This window comes from Photinus pyralis, unplaced genomic scaffold, assembly GCF_008802855.1.
Source record: "Photinus pyralis isolate 1611_PpyrPB1 unplaced genomic scaffold, Ppyr1.3 Ppyr1.4_LG1, whole genome shotgun sequence".
Lineage (NCBI taxonomy): Eukaryota > Metazoa > Arthropoda > Insecta > Coleoptera > Lampyridae > Photinus > Photinus pyralis.
Window position 1 is genome coordinate 35,083,954 of NW_022170249.1, and position 22,825 is coordinate 35,106,778.

The window sequence follows — 22,825 nt, forward strand, 5'->3', positions numbered from 1 at the left end:
AGATCATCCCGCAAACCGCTGCTACCGCCGACCCTCGAGTCCGTCCGTCCCTCCGGCAGTACATTCAGGTTGCCGGCGATTGCCGCTACTTTCGTCCTCTCATTTACATTCAAAAGGTCACTGACTTATCACACATTGATTATTTTCATCCTCTGGATTGGATTTATTAGAAAAGTTATCAATTTCACATCAACTTCCACGCTTTACCTATCACTACCAGAAGCCTCCAACAACTGTTGTATTTATACCAAGTAGTGACCTTTGGTCTTCTTTCAAAACACGTTTTCGAAATTGGCAATAATTTAACGCAGATTTAACGATGCAGACAAATTCTGTCATATGCAACGGAATGTTCAGCAACAGCTTTGGAATGAACTGGATCAACAGCTTCATTATCTGTACCGGTCTAGTGGCCAATCTCATCTCCTACTGATTTAGTTTTAGACCCATCGCCGATTATACGGCTTACAATTCTAATCTACGTATGAAAAATGCTTGATCGTAGTCCGCAGACTTTCGTACCGTTTATCAAACCTCGAGTTCCAAGATTGCTAAAGAAAATTAGTTCCGTTCGCTAATTTTGTAAGGTTAGTAGTTAACGAATAATTTTCTCTTCGAATAAGAACAATTAGTTATTAGTGAAAAATGCGCCCGGAAATTCATTCGTATTCCTTATAAAATATAATTTCGAATGCGGATAGAGGGAACTGTTCTTTTACACTAAAAAAGTCAAAACTTATGTAGGAAGTTTTTGAACGTCGCTTTATAAACGTAATAAGAACACTCGCTAATTGCGAAATTGGCTGGCATTGTGGATAAGACGTATCGCCTTTTAATAATTTGCGAATGAAGGATAGTACAAAAATACACTGTTACTAATTTTCCACATCCAATTTATTTGTGTGTAATGTTTAGTAATAAGCAATAACCAACAAACTCGATCAACGGTCATACTTTTAGTCTTTTCAACTGTTTCACAGACCGCTGACGTGAACGAATAAAGAGCAAAGGTAATATTTCTTTGGAATAGGGTGAAATGTACGCCTTATTAATTATTGGCCATGCGCCCTTTTTTCCCTGCCGCCATTTACTTTATAATCAAGCGTTCTTTTTACGATTCAGATGTTCACTTTAGCAGCTTATCAAAGCGAGTAAAATTACACATGCAATAAAAATCTAGATCCGCGTAACCCACTTAAGAAATTCATCTCGCCAAATAGGTATAAAAAATTAATTAAACAATTAGCAGTCACGAAACGACAGTACCTGGAACAAGGCATTTCAAGTTTTCGCGAGTTGCGGCATCATCTTAAGGGTGAAAGTTTTCAAGTAGTAAGGCCCTATTTGTTAAAAAAGTGTATAAAAGTTTTCATTTCGTGACATTTTACTTGCCTCCACGAACTTCACAAGTAAGGATAAGATCGGATCCTTCCTCCATAGGTCCTACTACGGCGGAAACGTCTCGCCCTGAATTATCGTACACCAACATCTGATGAGGCGGAACTGAAATACAAAAATGTGGTGTTAATTATAGTGCTTTCAATCAATGTAATTATAGTGCTTTCCATGCATGTTAGCGGATTACCGAATTATTTCACATTTTGAACAGGAAAACTTATATTTTTCTTTTATAAGTTTAATGTTACATTTACAACAAAAGTATAGGTCATTCAGTTTTTTCGGCATTTACTATACGTGACCAAAGAAGTTTAATTCCGTTGTGGATTATTAGCGACCAATCTCCTATATAGTGAACGTAGGTTAAGTTATGCGAGAAATTTGTAACGACAGAATTGCATTTGGTATTTTACGAAAACTCGCGATTTCTTAAAGTAGTTTGGAAAGGTTGCTACGTTTGATGTGAAATATAGGTAACGGTTATCGTAGAAAGTGCAGTCTTTTTTTTCGCCAAAATTTAATGATTTGTTTTGAAGTCCTATATAAAATATCCTTTGTGCCAATTTACCTCCCGCAATAATTCCCGCCAGTAACAATTCCGCACAGTGTGATCAAATGTTCGCATTGACAATATCCCTCCTGGCATTTTCCAGGCGATATAATAAAAGTAGTTGATTCATGTATGCAGACGTCGAACAGTGATCCGCATGTATTAACATTTCTGATAGTTTAATATTATACTGTGGGGGGGGGGGGCACAGGACGGGATTTAAGCTCTGACGCTGCCTCCTGGAGTCGACCCCTGGGTTTCAAACTCGGTTGGAATTAATTCTACTTATTACTTGAATTTCCTTCAATTCCGCCTTGAAGTTTACCAGCTTCAATGACCACCCGGTATATATAAATAATTTGACGCTTCGTTATTAAGAAAACCGTAGCGTCTAGACTTAAATTTTCTCTAGAAATTGGAAATGAAGTGCAGAAATGTTATCATTCGCAGCACCGTATGTCAATCGCTGTTAGGAAAAAGACAAGAGACCGTATTGGACTTAATTCCAATTTCCAACCTCAACTAATTAGATCTAATCACCCAATCGATTGAGTCTATTGGCATTCTAAGCGTGCTTAATTAATTTAGATTTTGAAATATGTCCCAGATTTTTACCACACCAGGGAGCCTGGGAATTAAATAACAAGGTTTCCGACCGACCGGAATTTCTGATGTTCTCTACCCTTTTGGGAAGTTTGTATAAGGTAAACGCTTAATTTAGAGGGGATCAGTACACTTACAGCATGAGCAATATCGGGATATGTACCCACTGCTAAGTACATTAGTTTGTAAGGATTTTCCTCTTCGGTATTTTTCTCCTTCGACTTTGAGAATTTCGATTCAAGTGCCATAGGCGTGTCATTTGGTTTGCAATTTAACATGTCGAACTTGTGTAAGATCTTTCGGGTGTTCGAACCTGGGTTGAGGTGAATTTTTCACCTGTGGCAGGGATGGAAATTACCTTAGACCAGTTTCGAGCATTCTGCCGGCTACTCCGAATTAGGTTTTCCTGCAGTTTTCCTAACTCGTAAGGTACATACCGGAGTAGTATAGAACAACTTAAGACCTACAGAGGCACCTCTAAAAAGCATTATGCGTCACTCTGTAATTGGGCGCAAGCCTGTTTAGGGCCCAGAACAAGAAAGGGATAATAAATAAATAAATATACTTTTGGTTTACGTTTTGCTTTCCTGGATTTTGTTTCCCGGTAGATACCGTTAATTAATTTGTGCATCCGTTGTAACGTGTATTTATCGTAACTCAAAATTCCATGTAAAGTTTACGTGTTCATTTTAATAATAGTGCAGATAGAGGGCACTAGTCAATTTAAATGTCATTTATTGGTATTTGAATAGGTAAATAATCTTTAAAAATTCGAGGCAGACGAGCCAGACGTTCAGCGATAAAGGTTGAATTTGAATTTATTTACGTTAATATTTGCAGTATTTCTATAATACTTTCTTGGCTTTAGAAGCTAATTATTAATTAGACCGCAGTGGTTATAGTGTTTAAAACCCTCTACTTAGGGGTAAGATTAAAACTACAGTATTATTAGATTAATTGCCTTGCGTCTTTTAGGGCTTTTTATACTCGTACATGCGTTAAAAGCTGTTTTAAGAAGTGTTCGAGATTTTATGGCGATCGAATTTTCCGTGTTATCTGGTCTTGGAGTCCTTAAACGAAATTAATTCCGTTGGTGAAATTCGAAGCAGTAGATTTGATATCGTCGTAGGCCAATCCACTGGTCACCTGGCGACCGCCCGAAGATAAGTAACCGCATGAACTGAAGATAAGGCAATTGTATGTGTGCATGTTTTGCGTGTTTTTCGTACGCATGTTGTGAACGTATGGCTGTGTGCCGACCTTAAGAGTCTTCTGTACCCACTGCACCCAATGTAAATTTCCATAAGAGCGCCCGCCATAAAAACTCTTGTTGTTTTTCAAAAAACAATTTTTTTAAAGAACTATTTTATAAATTTAGACCTTTATCTACAAAATGTTCGGACTATTTTTTTTTAAAAGTTTATAGCAACTGAATACCGATTGTTTAAAGATTAGATGTTTCGCACCGATTATTGCGCTAATCTGTTTTATTTTTTTACTCTCGATCAAGACGATTTATGGAAAAAGTAAACCGACAGTTTTTTAGATAAGTTACTTCTAAACATGACCCCAAAAAATTAAATCATAATTTTTGTAAATAAAGTCTGTATCTTGGCGGGCGATAAATCAACAATTTGAGTGTAACAAGTGGCGCCGCTGCACAGTGTCGGTGGGAACTAACTAAGGACCAAGACAGGAGTTGACAAAGCAAGAAATTCATCTTATCTCTTGCAGCTATAATCATCTATACACTATAATGTAAAAAAGTTGCGCTTAGGTAAAGAAGACTCTTAATTAGAAATTACATATTATGTAAAATTATACTTACTCAAATTGTTTGTACTATTGCGCTCTATTAATGTTAGCGCGTAACATTAATTAGTTATTTGTTGCATTGCAAAAGACCCAGGTCATCAATTACTATTTAATTATCAATAGGAATTAGTCCACCATTTCTTTGCCACATTTGTGCTTAGTAACATTGTCCAATTAAATGCAATATTGTTTTACCATATTTTTCTTCGTTTTTTTCTACTACAAACGAAGTGGCGCCCAATAATAATACCATCTCAGCATTTATTATCCTTGCCCACGCCCTGTGCTCTCCAAAAAAAAATTAGAGCTGCCGTTTCGTCACAATTAAAAGTTATACCGTCCCGCTTAACAAATTTGTTGTCGTTACCATGTGCCGTAATGCTGATTTTAGATCATTCGCTAGAAGCCGACCGCAAGATCTCTAGAGACCGTGTCTCTGGCGTGTTATCTGTGGCAACCGTTTCGAATTCTTGTCCAGGGACAAGGCCGCATTCCCCTGCTGGCGCTCGAGTCTACAATTCAGACAGATTTCGTCGAGTTGGAGAGTCTACGTCCCGTTCCGACAACTTCCGTTTGAGTTTGAGATTCTACCGTCCCGTGCCGTCAGTTTCCGTTTGAGGTGGAATTGATTCATAGTAGGAATGTATATTTTTTTGTAATTAATTAAATTTTATTTTTTAGATTTAACTAATCATGCCGTTTAATTTAAAGTCACCGATTGTGTGCGAACTACCGAAGTTCGTCGCAGACGGCCGCCAATTGTGTATTATGTGTATATTATTAATTCTACTCACGATTGAGAAACAATACAATCGTGCATCTGGAATTCTCGTAACAATAAAATTAAAAGACATTACAAGGTGTTCTTAGTGTAGTTTTAAAGAAACAAATTTGTACTGTTTCGTCGTTAGGTTGGAACGATTTTTTTTTCATTACGAAGCATTATTAATTAAATTCTAGTCAAAACTAACAACTTCTGATTTGTCGATATCGTTATGCAGAATTCGTGTTCGCATTGCGAATGTTGATGTTGCGGTGTTTTAAAAATGACTGCAACCATCTCTTCATTTTTTTAAAATTATCAAATTTGATTGCATCCATTTTCCAGGAAATTTACCCGATAAGTATGTTCGCATGATGAACGCGTTGTGTGTGGGTGCACCATCCTGTTGAAACCCAGTTTCTAACTTTTGTTTTTTTTTTGTGCCGTACATCGATCTATTCGCAATAAAAAATGCCACTCGATGCAGTATATGTACTCTCAACTGTGTCTTGTAAAGCTCAAAAAGTGGCAATTACAAAGTGTTTCCTTTATTTTGTTTGTATCTGTTCAAATTACACCAGAAAAAAAAATAGAAACGAAATCAGGAAATTTCGTTTTTTCTCGTATATCATCGGAAGTAATCAGAATTTTCTGGTTTTCTTTAAAGCCTGATAATAACTGTTTAATTGCGCATCTTTTCTCTAATTTGACCATCGTCGTACCTTTTATGGTTTCCGAGATTCCCATGATAGACATCCAGGAGCGTGGCAAGGTAAAATTGCGCCTAGTGCAAAGTTTGTCCGAAGCGCCTTTTTTAATAATAATAATAACAATAATAATAATGAATGTGGTCTTTGCATATTTTTTATTATAAATATACTTTTTATTTAAAAAAATGTTTGACTAAATATTTATTTAAAATTTACTTTTCTAGCTTTAACTTTAGCAAATTCACTGTACTTATTTTATAATTATTATATTACTTATTTACGATCAATCCTGACTCAAGTGCACTTAAAATTGCAAAATAAAAACTTTGTAAAATACTTTTGTATAAATTTTATTTAAAAAAATCTTAGGACTTTTTGGCGCCTAGGGCACTTGCCCGGTTGCCCTATTGGATGCCACGGCCCTGTAGACATCCGTATCGGACGCAATGTATACTTCGGTTTTTGAAATATATGCACCCGAACGCGATTAAGACTGAATCTACTTTAGCCCTCTGTTTCTTAGGCTAAACCACACCACACACACTGCTTCAAAATCGAAGAAGCAGTTCACACATTCAAGATTAATAGTCAACTTTGCACCATACGACCATAAGTCGCTTACGGTGTGGATAATTGTGATTTACATCCTTTTAATGCGGCGAGTATTATCTGCTATACTCGTAGTGGCAGCTAGAAAGCCTTACAAACGGATCGGCCGTACGTATTCCTCGGCCGATTCACAATCCATCAAGCGAACCGAATTAAATTGTCAATACAGAGCGATTCCCTGCATCGAACCAATATTAGTGTCGGGGCTTATCAAGTGGAAATTTTGAGTTCCCTCAAAGATTTATTGTGAAATAATATTGAATAAACGAGAAATTTACTCTGTTAAAATGAATTTATTTTACGCTGTGAAAATTAAGTTCTTACACTACCCCCTCCCAAAATAGAAAATGAAGTTGGATTAACTTTGTTTTTAATTTTCGGGGCTTGTCGCGGATCACAACAGGCAATCGCACTATTAATATGAACATGGCCAGTTACAATATCCAGCTACCATCGCTAAACGGCAGTGTTGAGGGCCGGCTCGCAGTGAGGACTGACCCATCAGTGCCATATGCGCAAAAGCTTCCGGTCATGATAACAAGCACTCTTGGTAGAGCCGCCAAGATCGTCGTTGCATGGACATACTGCAATGGTCGCAACTGTCTGACGACATATCATGGCACTCTACCTTTCAGAAGCAGCTGCCGGGAATCTTGTGCGGAGAGTGGGTACGGAGACGGATGGGGACTGGAAACCAGCTACAAATGCACCGTCAGACCTCATTATGCCAAATGCTGAAGCCATAGACCGGATACAGAAGCTAGTGTCCCCAGAGACCTACCAGAAAGCGCTCACACTCATCCTCGCTACAAACGCTAATCTTTGGAACACAAATCATTACACTGGCCAAGGAGAGGTTTCCGGGTACGCACGCAAAGTTCTTATACATACCCTCGAACATTGAGCGACGACCATCCGTGTCCTGACACTTGCTGGGGTTAAGGGGTTGCGAACCATAGGAGACCAACTCTTTATTGGGGGCCTAACAATAACCGTAGCCAGCGATGCGAGGATGAGGTTTGAGATCTTGCCCGCTGAGACACAGATTAGTGATACCTTTCGAAGGTTCAAAGAAACTGAAGTCTCCTGTTGCAGCATATTGTCCATTTTCCGCGGAGTTTTCTGCGATATCTGCTATGAGGAAGCCGATATTGGAGAGCCGGGTAGGTTACCATGTGGAAAATTCATAAATTACCAGCATCCAGTTTCATACTAAGCGATTCAGGAATAACACGATAGTACGAATATAATGCCAAAAACCCGAAAGTTCTACGACATTCCAATGCCGAGCTCTCGATCGATTTAAAGGCGCCCGAACAGCGAACAGTTAATGAAACAATAAGCTCCTTTTTGAGAATCAAAAATGCGCTAAAAAAGAGGGCCCAAATTGGACCCTTGGGGCACACCTGAAGTTGGAGTAAATGATAGAGACATTACACCCGATATATGGATTCGAATTAACAAATATGACTTCCACAAGATTACTATAGACAAACGCGAAACCCGGAAGTAGATAATTTCAGTTTGTTCGTTAGAGGTATCCACACAATGCAGTATCTATCACAAAAGTGACAGCTTTTGTTTTAACGTACAAAAAAACACCAAATTTTGTTACGCCCCTTATTTACGATTGTATGATGTAGCCAAAACATATGATACAAGATACCCGAGAGAGAATTGAAAATAATACAGAAAAGCAAGTTCATTAAAAAATACAAAACGAAATGCACGAGACATTTATAAGACCAGATCAATGAACAACTATTTTTCAACAACGATCACAAATAAAATTTATTCAGTTGTAAAGTAAACTTTGAAATAGATTCCCTTAATTAATTTTTTATGCGACTTAAACCAATATTGTACTCCTCTATTTTGAATTTACCCAGACCTTCTTACGTTTTCTTCGGTTTCGGTCGAGATAATTGTACATTAAATTGAACGACTAATCTTGGGAGAGGTACGCACGTACATTGTTAATTGTGTGCGAGTGCAATTTTCATTTCCGAACAAAATTTCATTGAAAATTAATGTAATTATAAACAGAGGGATTCTGCGAACTCCAATTAATTTCATCCTTCTACGATTCCTTAGTTCTTAATTTTCTTCGCACGTTTACTCGATAAATATTGTTTTATTACTATTGGAACTTCACCATTACTTGTAGTTAACTTGGATAATATGTGTTCGGAATGCTACAAACTAGTTACCAGATTTGTCGGCAACTAACACTACCTTAATGTTGATTAATTAATTGACGTTGTTGATTCAAGCGAATGGTTCAAATGAATGTAAGACAGGTGGCACAATCAATTCCGTACAAGGGCAGATTCATATGTAATTTACCTAGCCAGTTGAGATTTTTTGTTAAGTTATGAAAAAATCCCGCAATATAAAGTATTCTAGAGCGTTTTCGAGAAAACCGTATCATTCAGCTGTGGAAAATTAATAGTGCAGGATGAACACTTTTGACTCAATCGGATAGAATTAATTGCAGCCACAGGTAAATTTAACGAGGTTCATACAATTGAATCGAGAATATGCTACATAGCAGTTTCATTTAAACCGACCGAGAGAAGTTAATCAATCCTCTCTGTTACTTGGCCGGTGGCTTTAGTGCATTAGAGGTGCAAGGAGGGTCATAACGCATTCAGAACATGTTAGTCAGAAGCAGCATTGCAATTTGATTATATCCACCCGATTGACATTTGCAACGTGACTCTAATATTTGATATTATCACGTGAAATGCCATAATCGGTCGGATACTGCAAATAATATCAATAGTTCGAATATTATAGCTCTAGGTATTTCATATTGGTATTACTTTAGTTCCGTCCATTACATCATATTAACTCATAATAATGCATAAGTGTACTAATACATTGAAAGTAGAAAATTCTAGTCTATTTTGATTCGGTAGTAAATTTGCATGTCTCAACTAACAGATGGTTTCTTCCAGTTTAGGATCTGGAGTTGATTTTTTTGGGGCGGGTTATGCAAGATGTCAAAGGCGGTCGGAATTTCCTAAATGTTTTTCGATTTTGTATGTGGGTTCCTGAATACGGTCCAAATTCCAGGTAACAATGGGCGTTACTAGGCTACCGAATTTGGAAATTTTAATCCGGTAAATTAAGTAAGTGTAATTAACAGTAGATATTTAAATGAGTTGCAGTAAAACGCATCCGAACCACTCCTGAGTGGTTCCGATAGAAGGGCGCTTATTTGAGCGAAATTTGAAGACCAATTACAGATTTTTATGTTTATTGCAGGCCGCACAGTTAAATAAAGAAGTTTTAATTTTTGGATGTAAACAATACGCTTTGTCGGCTGGAAAACTGTCGATCCTTCAATGAAATGACTGAATTTTATAATATAAAAGGCAAAGCCGTTGTTTTGAGGGGATCTTTTTATTGTATTTATTTATTTTTATTAAATTTGAATTTTTATTCCGCTAATTATATTGTTTCATTTTCATGCCATATGTGAGCGGGCTATGACGTAGAAGTGAGTGAGGCAGGATTTTAATATCGACATTTATAGAACGCCGCTAGCTCATACTCGTACATTAGTCGAAAGGACAGTTTCGCGTCAGATCGCGCCACCACCGGGTTCAAACGGATGAACACGGAAAGTACTCCACGCCTCTATTTAGTTTTTAAAGTCGCCATCGAGGGGAGAGGCAAATAACCTTGATGAAACTAGAAAATCGGGATTTTATATGGAGTTGAGTTAGGATCGGCCCTTACCCTTATGTAGGATGAAACGCATCACATCAAGGTAAGGAGGAACAAAAACACATTTTCAATATTATCATTGGAGCGGGTGCTACAAAAGGAAAACCTTGCGGATTGCAACGAAGATAACGAACGAATATTCAAGAACTTGGGAGTTATCAAATCTTTCGAAACGGAACTAGAGGGGATTGCCCAGAAAATATACAGCGTTCTACCTTACATTGATAATATAATAAATCCAACCCTGGCAGCTATACAGAACATATTACTTTCTCTCCCAATTCCTTGCACACGACCGAACTGCACCGTTATGATATCTCAAACCCAAACGAACATGCAATCGTCAAGCTAACAAACACATTTTTCCCCATTGGCGTCACACGCATACGGCCAAAATTCATGCAGAAATAAAAGTGTTATAGGACTTCCTACCGAAGTTCGTCGCAGCGTGTGAAAGCTTAAGACGCCGAGAAGTCGTGGGGCATTTAGTTCAGATTACAGGGAGATTTTGTTACTACTCTCTGACGGAGGAGATAACTCTTGGAATTGTTGTAACTGTCACTTAGAAGAAACTACATTTAAAGAGAGAGAATGCCAGACTACATTAGGAGATGGAGCACCTTCTAAAAAGTCCAAAACCCGAACAATCCATTCGTAGAAGAAGAAGAGGAGGAGATATCATACAACAAGGAAATGGGCGGGTTACAACTTACAAACTCCCAGGACTGCTTTTCATTATGTTAAAAGAAGAAACAAGACCGTTACAACCAACATAAGAACGGATATGTTTCTTGACGAAAAGAGCTGCGCGGAGGTCATCAGCATTTTCAAGTTAGTGGATCCTACTACGAACATACATTTTCCAAATCTATCAGAATTTCCAAACGTATGTTTCTCTATACTTCGCGTCGCAAGAACTAAGTATTCTCTCGCCGAATCGGAAGAGCGTTTTTTTCAGAGCCATGAATGTCCTTTAAGGTGTCCTACGAAAATATGATGAAGGATGAAGCTTTTTAGTGCAATTTCACTATCAAAAAATAAAAAGTGCACTTTTGCGCTTTTAATATCTGTCTGTCTGTCTTGAGTCACAAAGGCTTCGGAACTACACCACTTACAGACGTGGTATTGTTGTCATTCGATCAGAATTTAAAAATTATTTCATGTTTATTCTCGTTAAGGCATGAAATGTCCATAAGGGCTGTTAAAATCGAAAAATCAAATTTGAAGTGCACTCTTCGCCTCGTGCTCGATAACTAACTAAATATACTTAATTAATTATTACCCGAAGAATGGAGTAGGGAATACTCCATGTCCATCAACTCGACAAAAACGGGGCTGGTTCTCTTCACAAGGAAAAGAAAAGCAGATGGTCTTCGAACTCCCCCGCTATTCTTAAATATCTTAAATTTTCAGAGTCCATGAAATATTTAGGTATCACTCTTGAAAAAAAGACTGAATTTGAGCAAACATATCCAGCTCAAAGTCGAAAAAGCAAAAAGGGCTTTCTGGTAAAGTTGCCGCGAATTGGGGTGACTGCCGTGATAAGACCTATGTTCTGCCATGGAACAATTGATGTTGGATAGCAGAGGTATTGAGGTGGGCCACTCTCGAAATCTGGACGAGGCGATTGCCTATCCTAAACGGGCGATTGGACTACTCACTCCTCAATTCATATTATCGAAAAACTGCCACATCTGTCTTGATGAGGGTGTAGTACCCCAACCAGACATATTCATCAGGATGGATCTAAAGTAATGGAAGGAACAGGCACTGATATTTACTCCAAAGAACTGAACTTCCATATCACCCAACCACTAGGCCAACTTCCCACAGTATTCCAATCAGGGCTCTAGGAATAACGCTTCGTGCAAGAAGAAAAGTTCTTATGCATAACACAAAGAACAAAACTATCAAAATTTCCAGTAACAACAGGGCTGTCCTGCAGGCACTTGGTCACTGTAATATTACCTCGAGCTTGGTTTCCGAATGTCCCCATGCACTAGAGCAAGCAGCAACATCCTTGAGCTCCCATTGGTCAAAGAGCATGCTGGAATGAAAAAGGCCTAGGGCTAGGTAGAACATGATGTTAGATTGTCACCATGTGAGAGAATCCTTCAACGGACCATCTCGTAACCTGGCGCGTTTTTGCACAGGGCTATCAAGAAATAACCTGAGGTTGTGGGAATACTTTTTGGGTACTGCAAACTAAAACACATGCACCGCATTGATTTGGTAAAATCACCATCCTGTAGAGCATGTTACACAGACGATGAGACGGCACACCTGAATTTGAGGCCGAGTTACGCCCTGAACTAGTTGATACATCCTTATTTCGAGTTCGTTTAGTATGCTTGTTTTGTACAGTTACCGGCATATTAATACCCCCAAAAAGTTATCATGACTCTTTCCCTTCCGGTTTTACCGGATGTGAATACCAACTTTCTCATTTTAAATAGAACACCCTGTATTTTATTGCATTTTCGAAATCTACATGAAAATGTACGTCGTTTGATACCACATTTCCCAGCAGCAAAGGTTTTCAAGTTATTCAATATTTTTCAAAATTTAACTGCTTTTCTTTAGGGTCCTGTAAGTCATAGACTCCGTTGACTTGAATTTCAAAGAGTCTTCCAAAATCAACAATACTGACTTGATGATACATGAAAATTATTTAAATTTTGATTTTTTTTAAACGAATGGTCAATTTTAATAACTTCGAGCCTTAAAAAGTTGATTTTTTTATGAACCCTGCTTTATTTTTTTGCACTTTCAAATGTCGAAAAAAAATTCGTTTTGTTTAAGGTTTTCTAAAATTGTGACCGTTATGCATAATTTTCTTAGGAGATTCCAAAAATACAATAAAATCTATTTAAAATATGAAAGTTGCTATCCACATCAGGTGAAACCGGATGTGACACAATGGCCCGTATGAATAAAAGTAAGCAAATGCTTATACTTGCAAAATTCAAAGTAAAATACTCGTAAGTGTCCCTTTATACTGGTTTGTTTAGCAGCGCTGCACTGCGTCCTGTCCTTCTGCTCAGCAGCGCTGCTAAGTCGCCAAGTGCGAAGGAGCACTTACGAGTATTTACTTTGAATGTTGCAAGTATAAGCATATGCTTCTTTTTATTTATATGGGCCATTAATGCCAATTTTTCTTTCGGTAGATCATGAAAAACTATGTTAATGCAAATTATCAGATTTCAATTATGAATGGAAGCCTAAATACTTTTAGGTAACGGTTTGCGTGAAAGACCCTGTATACCTGTATCAACATTTAATGGGGACATTGTAAAAAGAAACTTAAAACCGTGTGCTGTTCCTACATTGAACTTGTGGTCTGGGTTCCAACCAAATTTAACTTTCGTTTTCATTCCAACTAATCAATACCGAAATCCTAAGATATATGTGAACCCCAAAATCTGTTATACGAAAAAGGTATATGCATATTAATTATATATACCTACCGAGTCCCAAAAAAATGTTTCCCATAATGTCGCCTTGTGCACACGTAATATTTTTTAATGACATTGACGCTTATTGTTGTATCAATTAATCATTTACCAGACCCAAAATCTTGTATCGACCGTCCTAATCCTCCAGCCTCCAGCGAATTGAACAGATAGATCGCGACCATAGATCAATCTACATCAGGGAGAGCCAAAAGACACAGTTTAAAAATTTTTCCAGAGCCACTATAAATTTTCGATTCAATATTTATATATATTTGGTTATATACAGGGTCCTGCAACAGTGCGTCGGTCTTTCTTAGCTCACACTTGGTAAAAAAATTTTTAAAAATCTTTTGTGCAGATGTTAACTACCTGTAGTTGCGCGTCTACAGAAATTTTTGAACGTACAGGGTGTTCCATTTTTACGGTGTCGATAAACAACTGGTTTTTTGAAAATAAAACACCCTGTATATTTTTACTTGTTTCAATGTTGTTTGTTAACCTCTAGATTCACTTTTTGGTTTTTTGTTAACGTTGTCATCTTATTAATTTTTTCCGAATAAGAATTTCCCATAAACCTAGTCATTTTCATGAATCGTAGCCCCCTTGATTTTGAGAAATACATTTGATCAATAATAAATGTTAATCCGAGTAAAGGGTATCACTTTGATAATGAGAAACAGGGTGTTTATTTATTTATTTATTTTATTTATTTATTATCCCTCTCTTGGTCTGGGCCCTCAACAGGCTTGCGCCCAATTACAGAGTGACCCGCATAATGCTTTTTAGAGGTGCCTTTGCAGAAGGTCTTAAGTTGTTCTATACTACTCCGGTATTTACCTTATGAATTAGGAAAACTGCAGGAAAACCTAATTCGGAGTAGCCGGCAGAATGCTCGAAACTGGTCTAAGGCAATTCCCATCTCTGCCACAGATGAAAAATTCACCTCAACCCAGGTTCGAACACCCGACCTCCGGATTTATAGCCCAGCGCTCTACCACTGACCATAAAGCCGGTGTTCACACAAGGAAATAGTAAAATTTACAAACTTCAAAGTGCCATAACTATTCTTTTTCAGATGGAACTACTACTATTTTATTTCTCTATTCGATTGTCGTTTGTGTTCTCTTCACAAAAGTACCTACCCATTAATTAATTACATTATATACGGGATGAGTAGGCTGTCATAATAAAAAACAAAAGAATGCCAGAAAGTAAACAATAGTTGGCAAATTACCGTAAATGCGTTTCGAGAATGATTTAATTGTAACTTCAAACAACGTCATTGGTCCGCAACGATTTTTATTTTGATTTTTACTAAAAAGTTTTTTTAATTTTTGCTAATAATAGGTAGTCCACTTTTTTATACGCCCCATTGATACAAACTATAGGTGTTAGTATTGTTATAAATCTGTTGGTTTATTTTTTGACAACGGTCAAAAGTTAATTGAAATAAACTACACAAAAAAATCTGGCCAGTATATCACGGCTGAAATTAAAATAGAAATTAGCTTTTCCAACCGGCACGATATCGTTTACTGTACGTAAGGCGTACGTTTATATCTCGTTTTTATGCTCTCGTTTTAATACACTTGACCCTTTGTTTAATCGTGCATTGTGCAAAAAAATGCTCAGTATTTACTGCATTACATTTTAAAAGCAAACATACAGAAAATGAGGCGCATAGGCCGTCTTTGTGAGGTGCATTTGTCAGGAGCACGAAAAGCGTTTATCTCTTAACAAAACCTTTGGGACTTCTAATTATGCTATACTCAACAATAACTGTCAGCATCCTTTTACTTGTTGAATACGTAAAACATAACACCGCACAAGTAGCTGCCTTAATTTTAGAAGTATTTCAGTTGCACATTACGAACATTTCACGTTTACACCAAAGCAACTAAATCCGGGTCTAATCCAACTTCCAGGATATGGGTCGAGGGGGAGCTATATGTTAAAATGGTCCAATTATTTCCTCTCCAAATACGGTAATACCGGATTATTCCGCAATATGTTACTTTTTAGTAAGCTTTGTTTAATCGTACTGCATGTAAAGTCTTTATTTCATGTGTGTTGGCGCAAGGCCATTGTTAAAATCGAATTCGAAAGGGTTTAAGCAAATTGTAATTGCGTTAATATTAATTTGCCATTTTTAATACCTAAACCATTCGAGAGGATAAAGAAATTCCAGTATTGTCTCTAGTTAAATAGAATACTTACCAATAACTGTCAAGTTTATCGCAAAATTACGAGTAGGAGTGGTGCGAAAGTCTGCCCTGCAGCGGTAGAGACCTTCGTCGTCAAGTTGTACTCCATCCAATGTAAGAGCCGCAGGTTTTGCTACCGTCACAAAATAGGCACGTGGACCGAATGTATTCGGGTCGGACCAATGTAAAGCTTTATTAAATGCTCGTCCGCGAACATCGAAACTGAAACAGAAAACTCGCATTAGCTTTATTTGCACAATTTCGCAAGAGACCATGTTTAATAATAACGTAATTAATGCCTTCACCATCTATCATCGGTTAATCCAATAACTGGACAAGCACGCACCTGCTTCCTCCCAGTTCAATATTTTCAGGGGTTGTAAAACGTTCATTTCCACAAGTTCCGCGCGTAGCTAACCTTTAAGCAAAATTCTCTGCAGGCCACTTCTTAGACGGCTAATGACAGTGTCCCTCAGTGCGAATAAACAGAACAAACTTTTAAGGCAAAGGTCGTCCCCTTGCACAGAGATTAATGAAACTAAGCTAACAAAGGTAAACAACTAATTGCGAGCAGAATCGAGATGTGCGGAAAATTTGAATATTCTCCAAACTTCCAGAATGGGCAGCATTAACGTGTCGGTGGACCAATTTAATTTACGTGAAATCAGTACAGTAAATCAATTATATTGCAATGGAAATTCCTTTCAAAAGTAGCGTTAGAGAAAAAAAACCTAATAACATTCGATTCGATATTGGAATTGAGGGTAGGTATCACCGCAGTTCCATTTGTGCTGGTCGCGCTGCGGTGAGTGCTCTGTTGAACAAAAGTGTTGTTTCTATACAAACCTGGTTAACATTAATGAAGCATTTATGTGTATTGTGTATTCTCAAAATAAAATTGGGTGCATTGTTTTGTGCGTGCCACTAAGCGGCATCAATATCTATACGCTATTTTAATGACTGTCTTTATTTAAAATCTCTCATGATTATAGAGTCCGGATTTACATTTCTTTGTATATTTAATTAGCAAGATGAAACACATTTAGGTGATCACAAATCGTTTTAAAATGGAGTGAGCTTATAGAGTTAAAACAAAGTACCTAGTGCTTGCATATAAATACACGTTTTAAACGACTATATCTCACTTAATTTTTGTCGTACAGAAAATTCCCGGCGAGAGAAATGTTTGGCATTAAAAAAGCTACAATTGGATGTTCTAGCATTTTTTACAGATCTCCAGTTGTTTTGTAGTTATTTTGAAGGGACGGACGCTATTCACAAAATTGCAAAAATTCGTTTTTCACTTTTAGCTTTAATTATTTGATAATTAAGTCTTCTAAACTGGTCGCGCTTCTAGAATGTATTAATAATACGGAATTGGAAAAAACTGGAAAAGGGGAAGGACTAATTTTAATGAGGGTGGTAATTAGGGGGCTGCTTATTCGCTGAAAAAAGTACGGATCTAAATGCTAAAGTTTGTTTTTAGAAAAAGAAGAAAGGTTTTTTTAAAATAAAGAATATTCTACAAGTTTTTCTCGAAAAATGCAGTTTTGTCGTTATTTGACTGTGAAAGTCTAATTTAGCGTTTGACGAACAAAAGCTAACGTTTAACAAGCCAAAACTGAGTTCGTATAGGTCATACATCAATAATTATTAAAAAAATCAATTTTACATCAATAATTATTAAAAAAATCAATTTTCTTTGTTTTTTTAAAAGCTACGATTTTGTTCTCCGCGGTTTTTTTTAATAAATTGCATACTTTCCGAGTTTTTCGCTAATAACCAATTAAAAACATTGCTCTTTTCTATGAAAAACTCATACCTTCGGTGGCGAATAACATCGCATTATTTCTATCTGTCCGCAGTATATGGATGTACGTGTGCTATTTAATATAAACCCGATATGGGAAAATAACTTTAAAAATGAAGAGCAATGTAAAAATACTCTCGCGTTCATCCAACAAATTGGTATTGCAAACCATCTGTGATATTTTTTAAATTTTTGTCTTTATGTATATTTGTGTAGTAAATGAGTAAATGTAATCACGCCTGTCTTGTTTTGTGTGTACAGAAACTGTGATATTGTAGTAAGATAGTATAAGTATAAAGGCTAATGGCCATAGATGCCGAAGCCTCAGGTGGGGTTTTAGTGGGTATACCCGGATAATGGCAGAGTCCCACACTACTCCGGACTTCTATCCGGGGTGTGCGTAATGCATTTCCCCATCTGTCTAAAAAAAAAATAAAAAAAAATAAAAACTGGAGAAGTATTAACTTTCTAAAAAAAATGTATAGAACACTTTTTGCTTAGAATTAATTCTTCTATCTATTCCTGTATAATTATTACAATAACAAATTACGGCCCATGAGGTGGGGTGGCGGCAACCACCTCCAGGGGGAAAGCGCCCTTTGGCATGCTATAGATTTTGATCCTTAGGCTATTCCCTACCTACTGTCAAAATTTCAAGTTAATTTTTAATTTTGAAAAAATTGCCAGGGCAAAACCTTCATTTCCTGGACTATAATGGGAGTATAATGATTTAAATATTTGTATAGAAAACTGTTGTAGTTACGCTACTCATTATTGGGTACCAGCAGTCTTACGAAAAAAATTCTGTCCTTTACTATGGGTACTTCTCTTTTCAGGAAATCCCAGCCTTAACGAGCTCCTAGCGAGTTTATAATTTTGCGGTGTTGTCGGTTAGCGCGATATCTCGAAAACGAATGGACCGATTACGATGAAATTTAGCAGGTGCATTCTTTATCAAACTTGTAGATCGAACTTCGTGGATCGCCAAAAAATAAGGAAGGCCCTTTTGACATCTCCGTTAGTTATGAACCGAATTGCATGAAATTCAATATGGGCATAGCTTTACACGCAATACCAAAAGTTGAGTATAATCGATTCAACATTCGCAGTGCCCTTTTCGCATCTCGATCATTTATCAGAGTTGCACACTTTTTAGCGCATTTCTACAAAAATAAAAAAAATGCGCTATTGTGGCCACTTTGTCCGTCCGTCCGCTCGTTTTGAGACGCTACTAGTTTTTTATCTTAAGAGTTATTGTTCTACTTTTTTCGCTATTTGGTTCGTTATGGTGTCGAGTCTTGCACCAAGGAAGGAATTTTTTCTGTACCGCTTACAAAAAAGTTATTGTAAAAAAAACAAAAAACCGTTTTTTACATGTTCCATAATTTTACACTTTTGCCGTTTATTAACGATCCTAGAGATCGGTTATAATTTTGCATTGCTGTCTGTCGTCTGCCTTTTGGTCTGTCCGTCTGTTCCTTTGTCTGTCTGTCCCTCTATCTGTCCGTGTGAACGATAACTTTGTTTAGAAATGTCCGATCGCTTTGACATCTCCGTTAGTTATGAACTGAATTGCATGAAATTCAATATGGGCATATAGCCATATAATACGCAATGCCAAAAGTTGAGTCGAATCCATTCAAAATTCACAGTGCCCTCTTCGCATCTCGACCATTTATAAACCGTATTGCAAACTTTCTTATTTATAAAAGTATTTGAATGAAATTTGATACATAGGCACTTGGAATAAATGAAAATCTAACGCCAGTTTCAAAATTTGGTTTTGCGCATGCGCAGTGCCAACTTTCTTATTTATGGAGGGATTTCAATGAAATTTGATACATAGCCACTTGGAACAAAGGAAAATCTAACGTTAGCTTCAAAATTTAGATTTGCGCATGCGCAGTTCCAACTTTCTTATTTAGAAAAGCATTGCAATGAAACTCTTCTTATAAACTGAAATTGAAGTAGCACGTCAGAACTGGATTGCACATGTGCAACGCTATCTTTCATATTTGTGGCCGGATTTTTACAATTTTAACAAAAGTTGCATCTTACAAATGAATGCAAGTGGAAATGCGCTATATGTAAATCGTTTACGATTACTTTTTAACTTGTTTACTTATGAAGATATTTAAATGAAATTGATATATGTATAGGCATTTGGAATAAAAGCAAATCTAACACTAAGTTCAAAATTTGGTTTTGCACATGCTATAGCCAGCTCGTTTGCTATATTTGTTTACACGTATGGCTTACAAACCTTAATGTCTCAATACCAATGATTTAATAACGAATGCTGAAAAATACATACACAACAATTATTTTTAATATTATTTTGACTGAAGTAGTGACAACCTATAGACTAGTTTTGAGGATGTTAGAAACTAACTGGGCTAAAATTAAAATGCGCAATTTGCGAAATCTAGACTATAACAGAAATAGTTATTGAATTGTAGAACACATCCATGGTAAGTAAATTATGATCCACAATAACCATACTATTGCCTTGTTTAATTTGTTGCATACAAATTTTCTTTTAGGGGACTGTAATTCGCATTTAGCATATTGTAATGCTTTGTAAGTCTTTTATGTTTGATACATACAAGGAAATTACAGTCTTAAGATTCGCCGAAAATTTTGTCAATTTATATCGTTAGAAAAGTGTAATACATAGCAACCTATTGTCTTAGATTCTGAGTGTAACTAAGAATAATTGATTTCGTAATGGTCGCCCCACTAATGTAGGTCGACCAATGCTCTACAAATAAGCTGCATGCCAATTCGGCGAGGTAATAAACACAGGCAGGCGAACTACGGCAGGCATTTCAAAAGATTTACTACTTATAAACTAAGGCCTTAATTTATGAGTTTACATTTAATTTATTTGCATGTTTTTATGAAGATTTATACTTTATTTTATGCTTTTTACGAAACGCCGCGAGTGAAACTTGAACTGGCTATTACCGTATGGATAAAAAGACATTCTAATCACAACGGTAGGACGAGCAATAATCCGTTAAATGGTGATTTGACGCGTGCTTGAACTTCACGAAAAGCAGTAACCATAGCGGGATATTCCAAGTGTTCTTCGGGCGCCTCTGCGGACTTGAAAGTCAAATTATCCACTTCGGAAAGGAAGGAAATTAACAATACAATAACGAGACCGCAACTTACCTAACCTCTCAAACTTGAAGTTCATTCAATTGCAGAGGAGAGAGGTCTACACAAATAACCAGGCGGCGAGGAATAGGAAACTGGAAGGGGGTATTCATTCTCTTAACGGTACATAGTTTTAACTAAAGGGCCTAAAGTTTCCGGGGAACCGACTTGTGTAACAGAACTTAATATTCACGTTAGGCCATTTAATTAATAAGATTTTTAGTTGAATGATTACGTCCTAATTGGAGTTGGTCTTCTTTGTATTCAATTTCCGGTTACGTCATGACGTTGGCATTGCTATGTCTATTAGATGATTTTAACAGGTAAATTTCCTCGTAGCTAGTGCTGTATAAGGATTTATCAAATTGCGGATGTGAACTTAATCACGTTAGACCGCGTATCTATTCATACAGATGTTGATTTCAAATCCTGTATCATTTATGAGAGAATGACAATAATTTCGCTTTTAATCGTATAACTGTCCTGATACCGGTCTTGCCGTTTATGAAACATTTCCGTTTTAAGAAAAAAAATGCCATTGGGTTTACCAAGAAAAAGTACTACGAAAATATATGGTGAATTTTCAAACAGCATTGTAACCGACACATTGGCGAGAAATGTTATTGCAGAGAAAAGCGTTTAGATATGTGGGAACAAGCCAATCTATGGAAACCCACTGTAGAGCATACCAACAAAATTATTTTAGATTGGTGGGACAGACAAGTGAATGTTGACCTACACGATATAGTCTTACTAATAATTAATTTAGAAGGCGATTCAGATGAAGATGATATTTTTGGAACTTCCCACAGAGCACACTTTATTTCAGACATATTCCTGAAACCTTTCATAGTTCCATTTATATTACATTTCAAATATTAGTTTCAGAAATATTTCTGTAATCTTTCATTTGTTTCCTTTATATTGCATTTCAAATATTGGTTTCAGAAATATTTCAATACATGATAAATGATACATTTTTTGTAGAATCTTTTAGGGATGTTTCAGGGTGGTTTCGTTCGAAATATTAGACATTTTTTTAAAAACTAAGAAAGGTTTTCGTAATTTTAGCGCCTATTTGAAATGTAATATAAGATGTGCACGTAGATGTGCCTACACATTTTGAATTTATCTGTTTTCCTACGTAGGCGCATGGCGCAGTAGGTATTTTGATATCGTTTATTCTTGCTTGCTTTCTTTGTCTGACATTTGAAACTAAGTGAGGTTATATAACACGTAGGCTCCCGTCAAAGTGGTAAGTTTGGTTTCGTTTGATTTTGTGTTTTTCGAAATGAATAAAAAACGTACAAGTATTCAGTATAGCGATAGGCATAAAAGACGTATGATTCAGAGCATCACAGATGTCGAAATGGAGTATTTGATATCTTTGAGCGATGTAATAGAAACTGCTCAGAGGCCTCAGATTCAAACTGAAACTGCGGTAGTTCTGCCTGAACAAAACGATATCACAGTATCAAGTCAGCAAGTGCTCAGCGTGCCTAGCTCGGTGCCTAGTTACCCATTAAATCTCCCCGACGATCAAACTTCCTTCGTTTCAGAAGTTCCCGAAACTACACTGAATGAATATCGAACATACGGATTACACCCTCCCGACGAGCAAACTTCCTTGGTTCTAGAAGTTACTGCAGAAGAACCGAAACAGTTGTCAATTCAGGACGATTTGCATCAGTGGGCTGTCAATTTTAATATAAATCAAAATGCACTGTCCTCACTTTTGGTTACTTTACGAAACCATCATACAAATTTAGACTTGCCAAGAGATAGTAGGACTTTAAAAAACACCTAGGAGGTGCAATATAATCTCTATAGGATGTGGAAAATGCTGCCACTTCGGTTTCGAGCGAATCATTAGTTCTATTGTAAATGAACGAATTTGTAATAAACTTGAGGATGATACTATTGTGGATTTATTAATTAACATTGATGGCCTATCCGTTATCAAGGTCCAGTACAGCGTCGTTGTGGCCTATTCTATGTTCAGACACTCTGT

General features: G+C 36.8%; 1 protein-coding gene across 1 annotated transcript in view; it reads right to left on the reverse strand.

The window, feature by feature from the left end:
* LOC116160054 (nephrin-like) overlaps positions 1–18,258 on the reverse strand; it is a 138,556-nt gene extending 120,298 nt beyond the window's left edge. Inside the window, exons 1-3 of the mRNA XM_031473188.1 lie at positions 18,203–18,258; positions 15,856–16,064; positions 1,393–1,503 (exon numbers count right to left, since the gene is read on the reverse strand). Of these exons, the coding sequence (XP_031329048.1) occupies positions 1,393–1,503; positions 15,856–16,064; positions 18,203–18,258 (376 nt within the window). The remainder of the gene's footprint in view (positions 1–1,392; positions 1,504–15,855; positions 16,065–18,202) is intronic.
* Between the last annotated feature and the right edge of the window lie 4,567 nt (positions 18,259–22,825).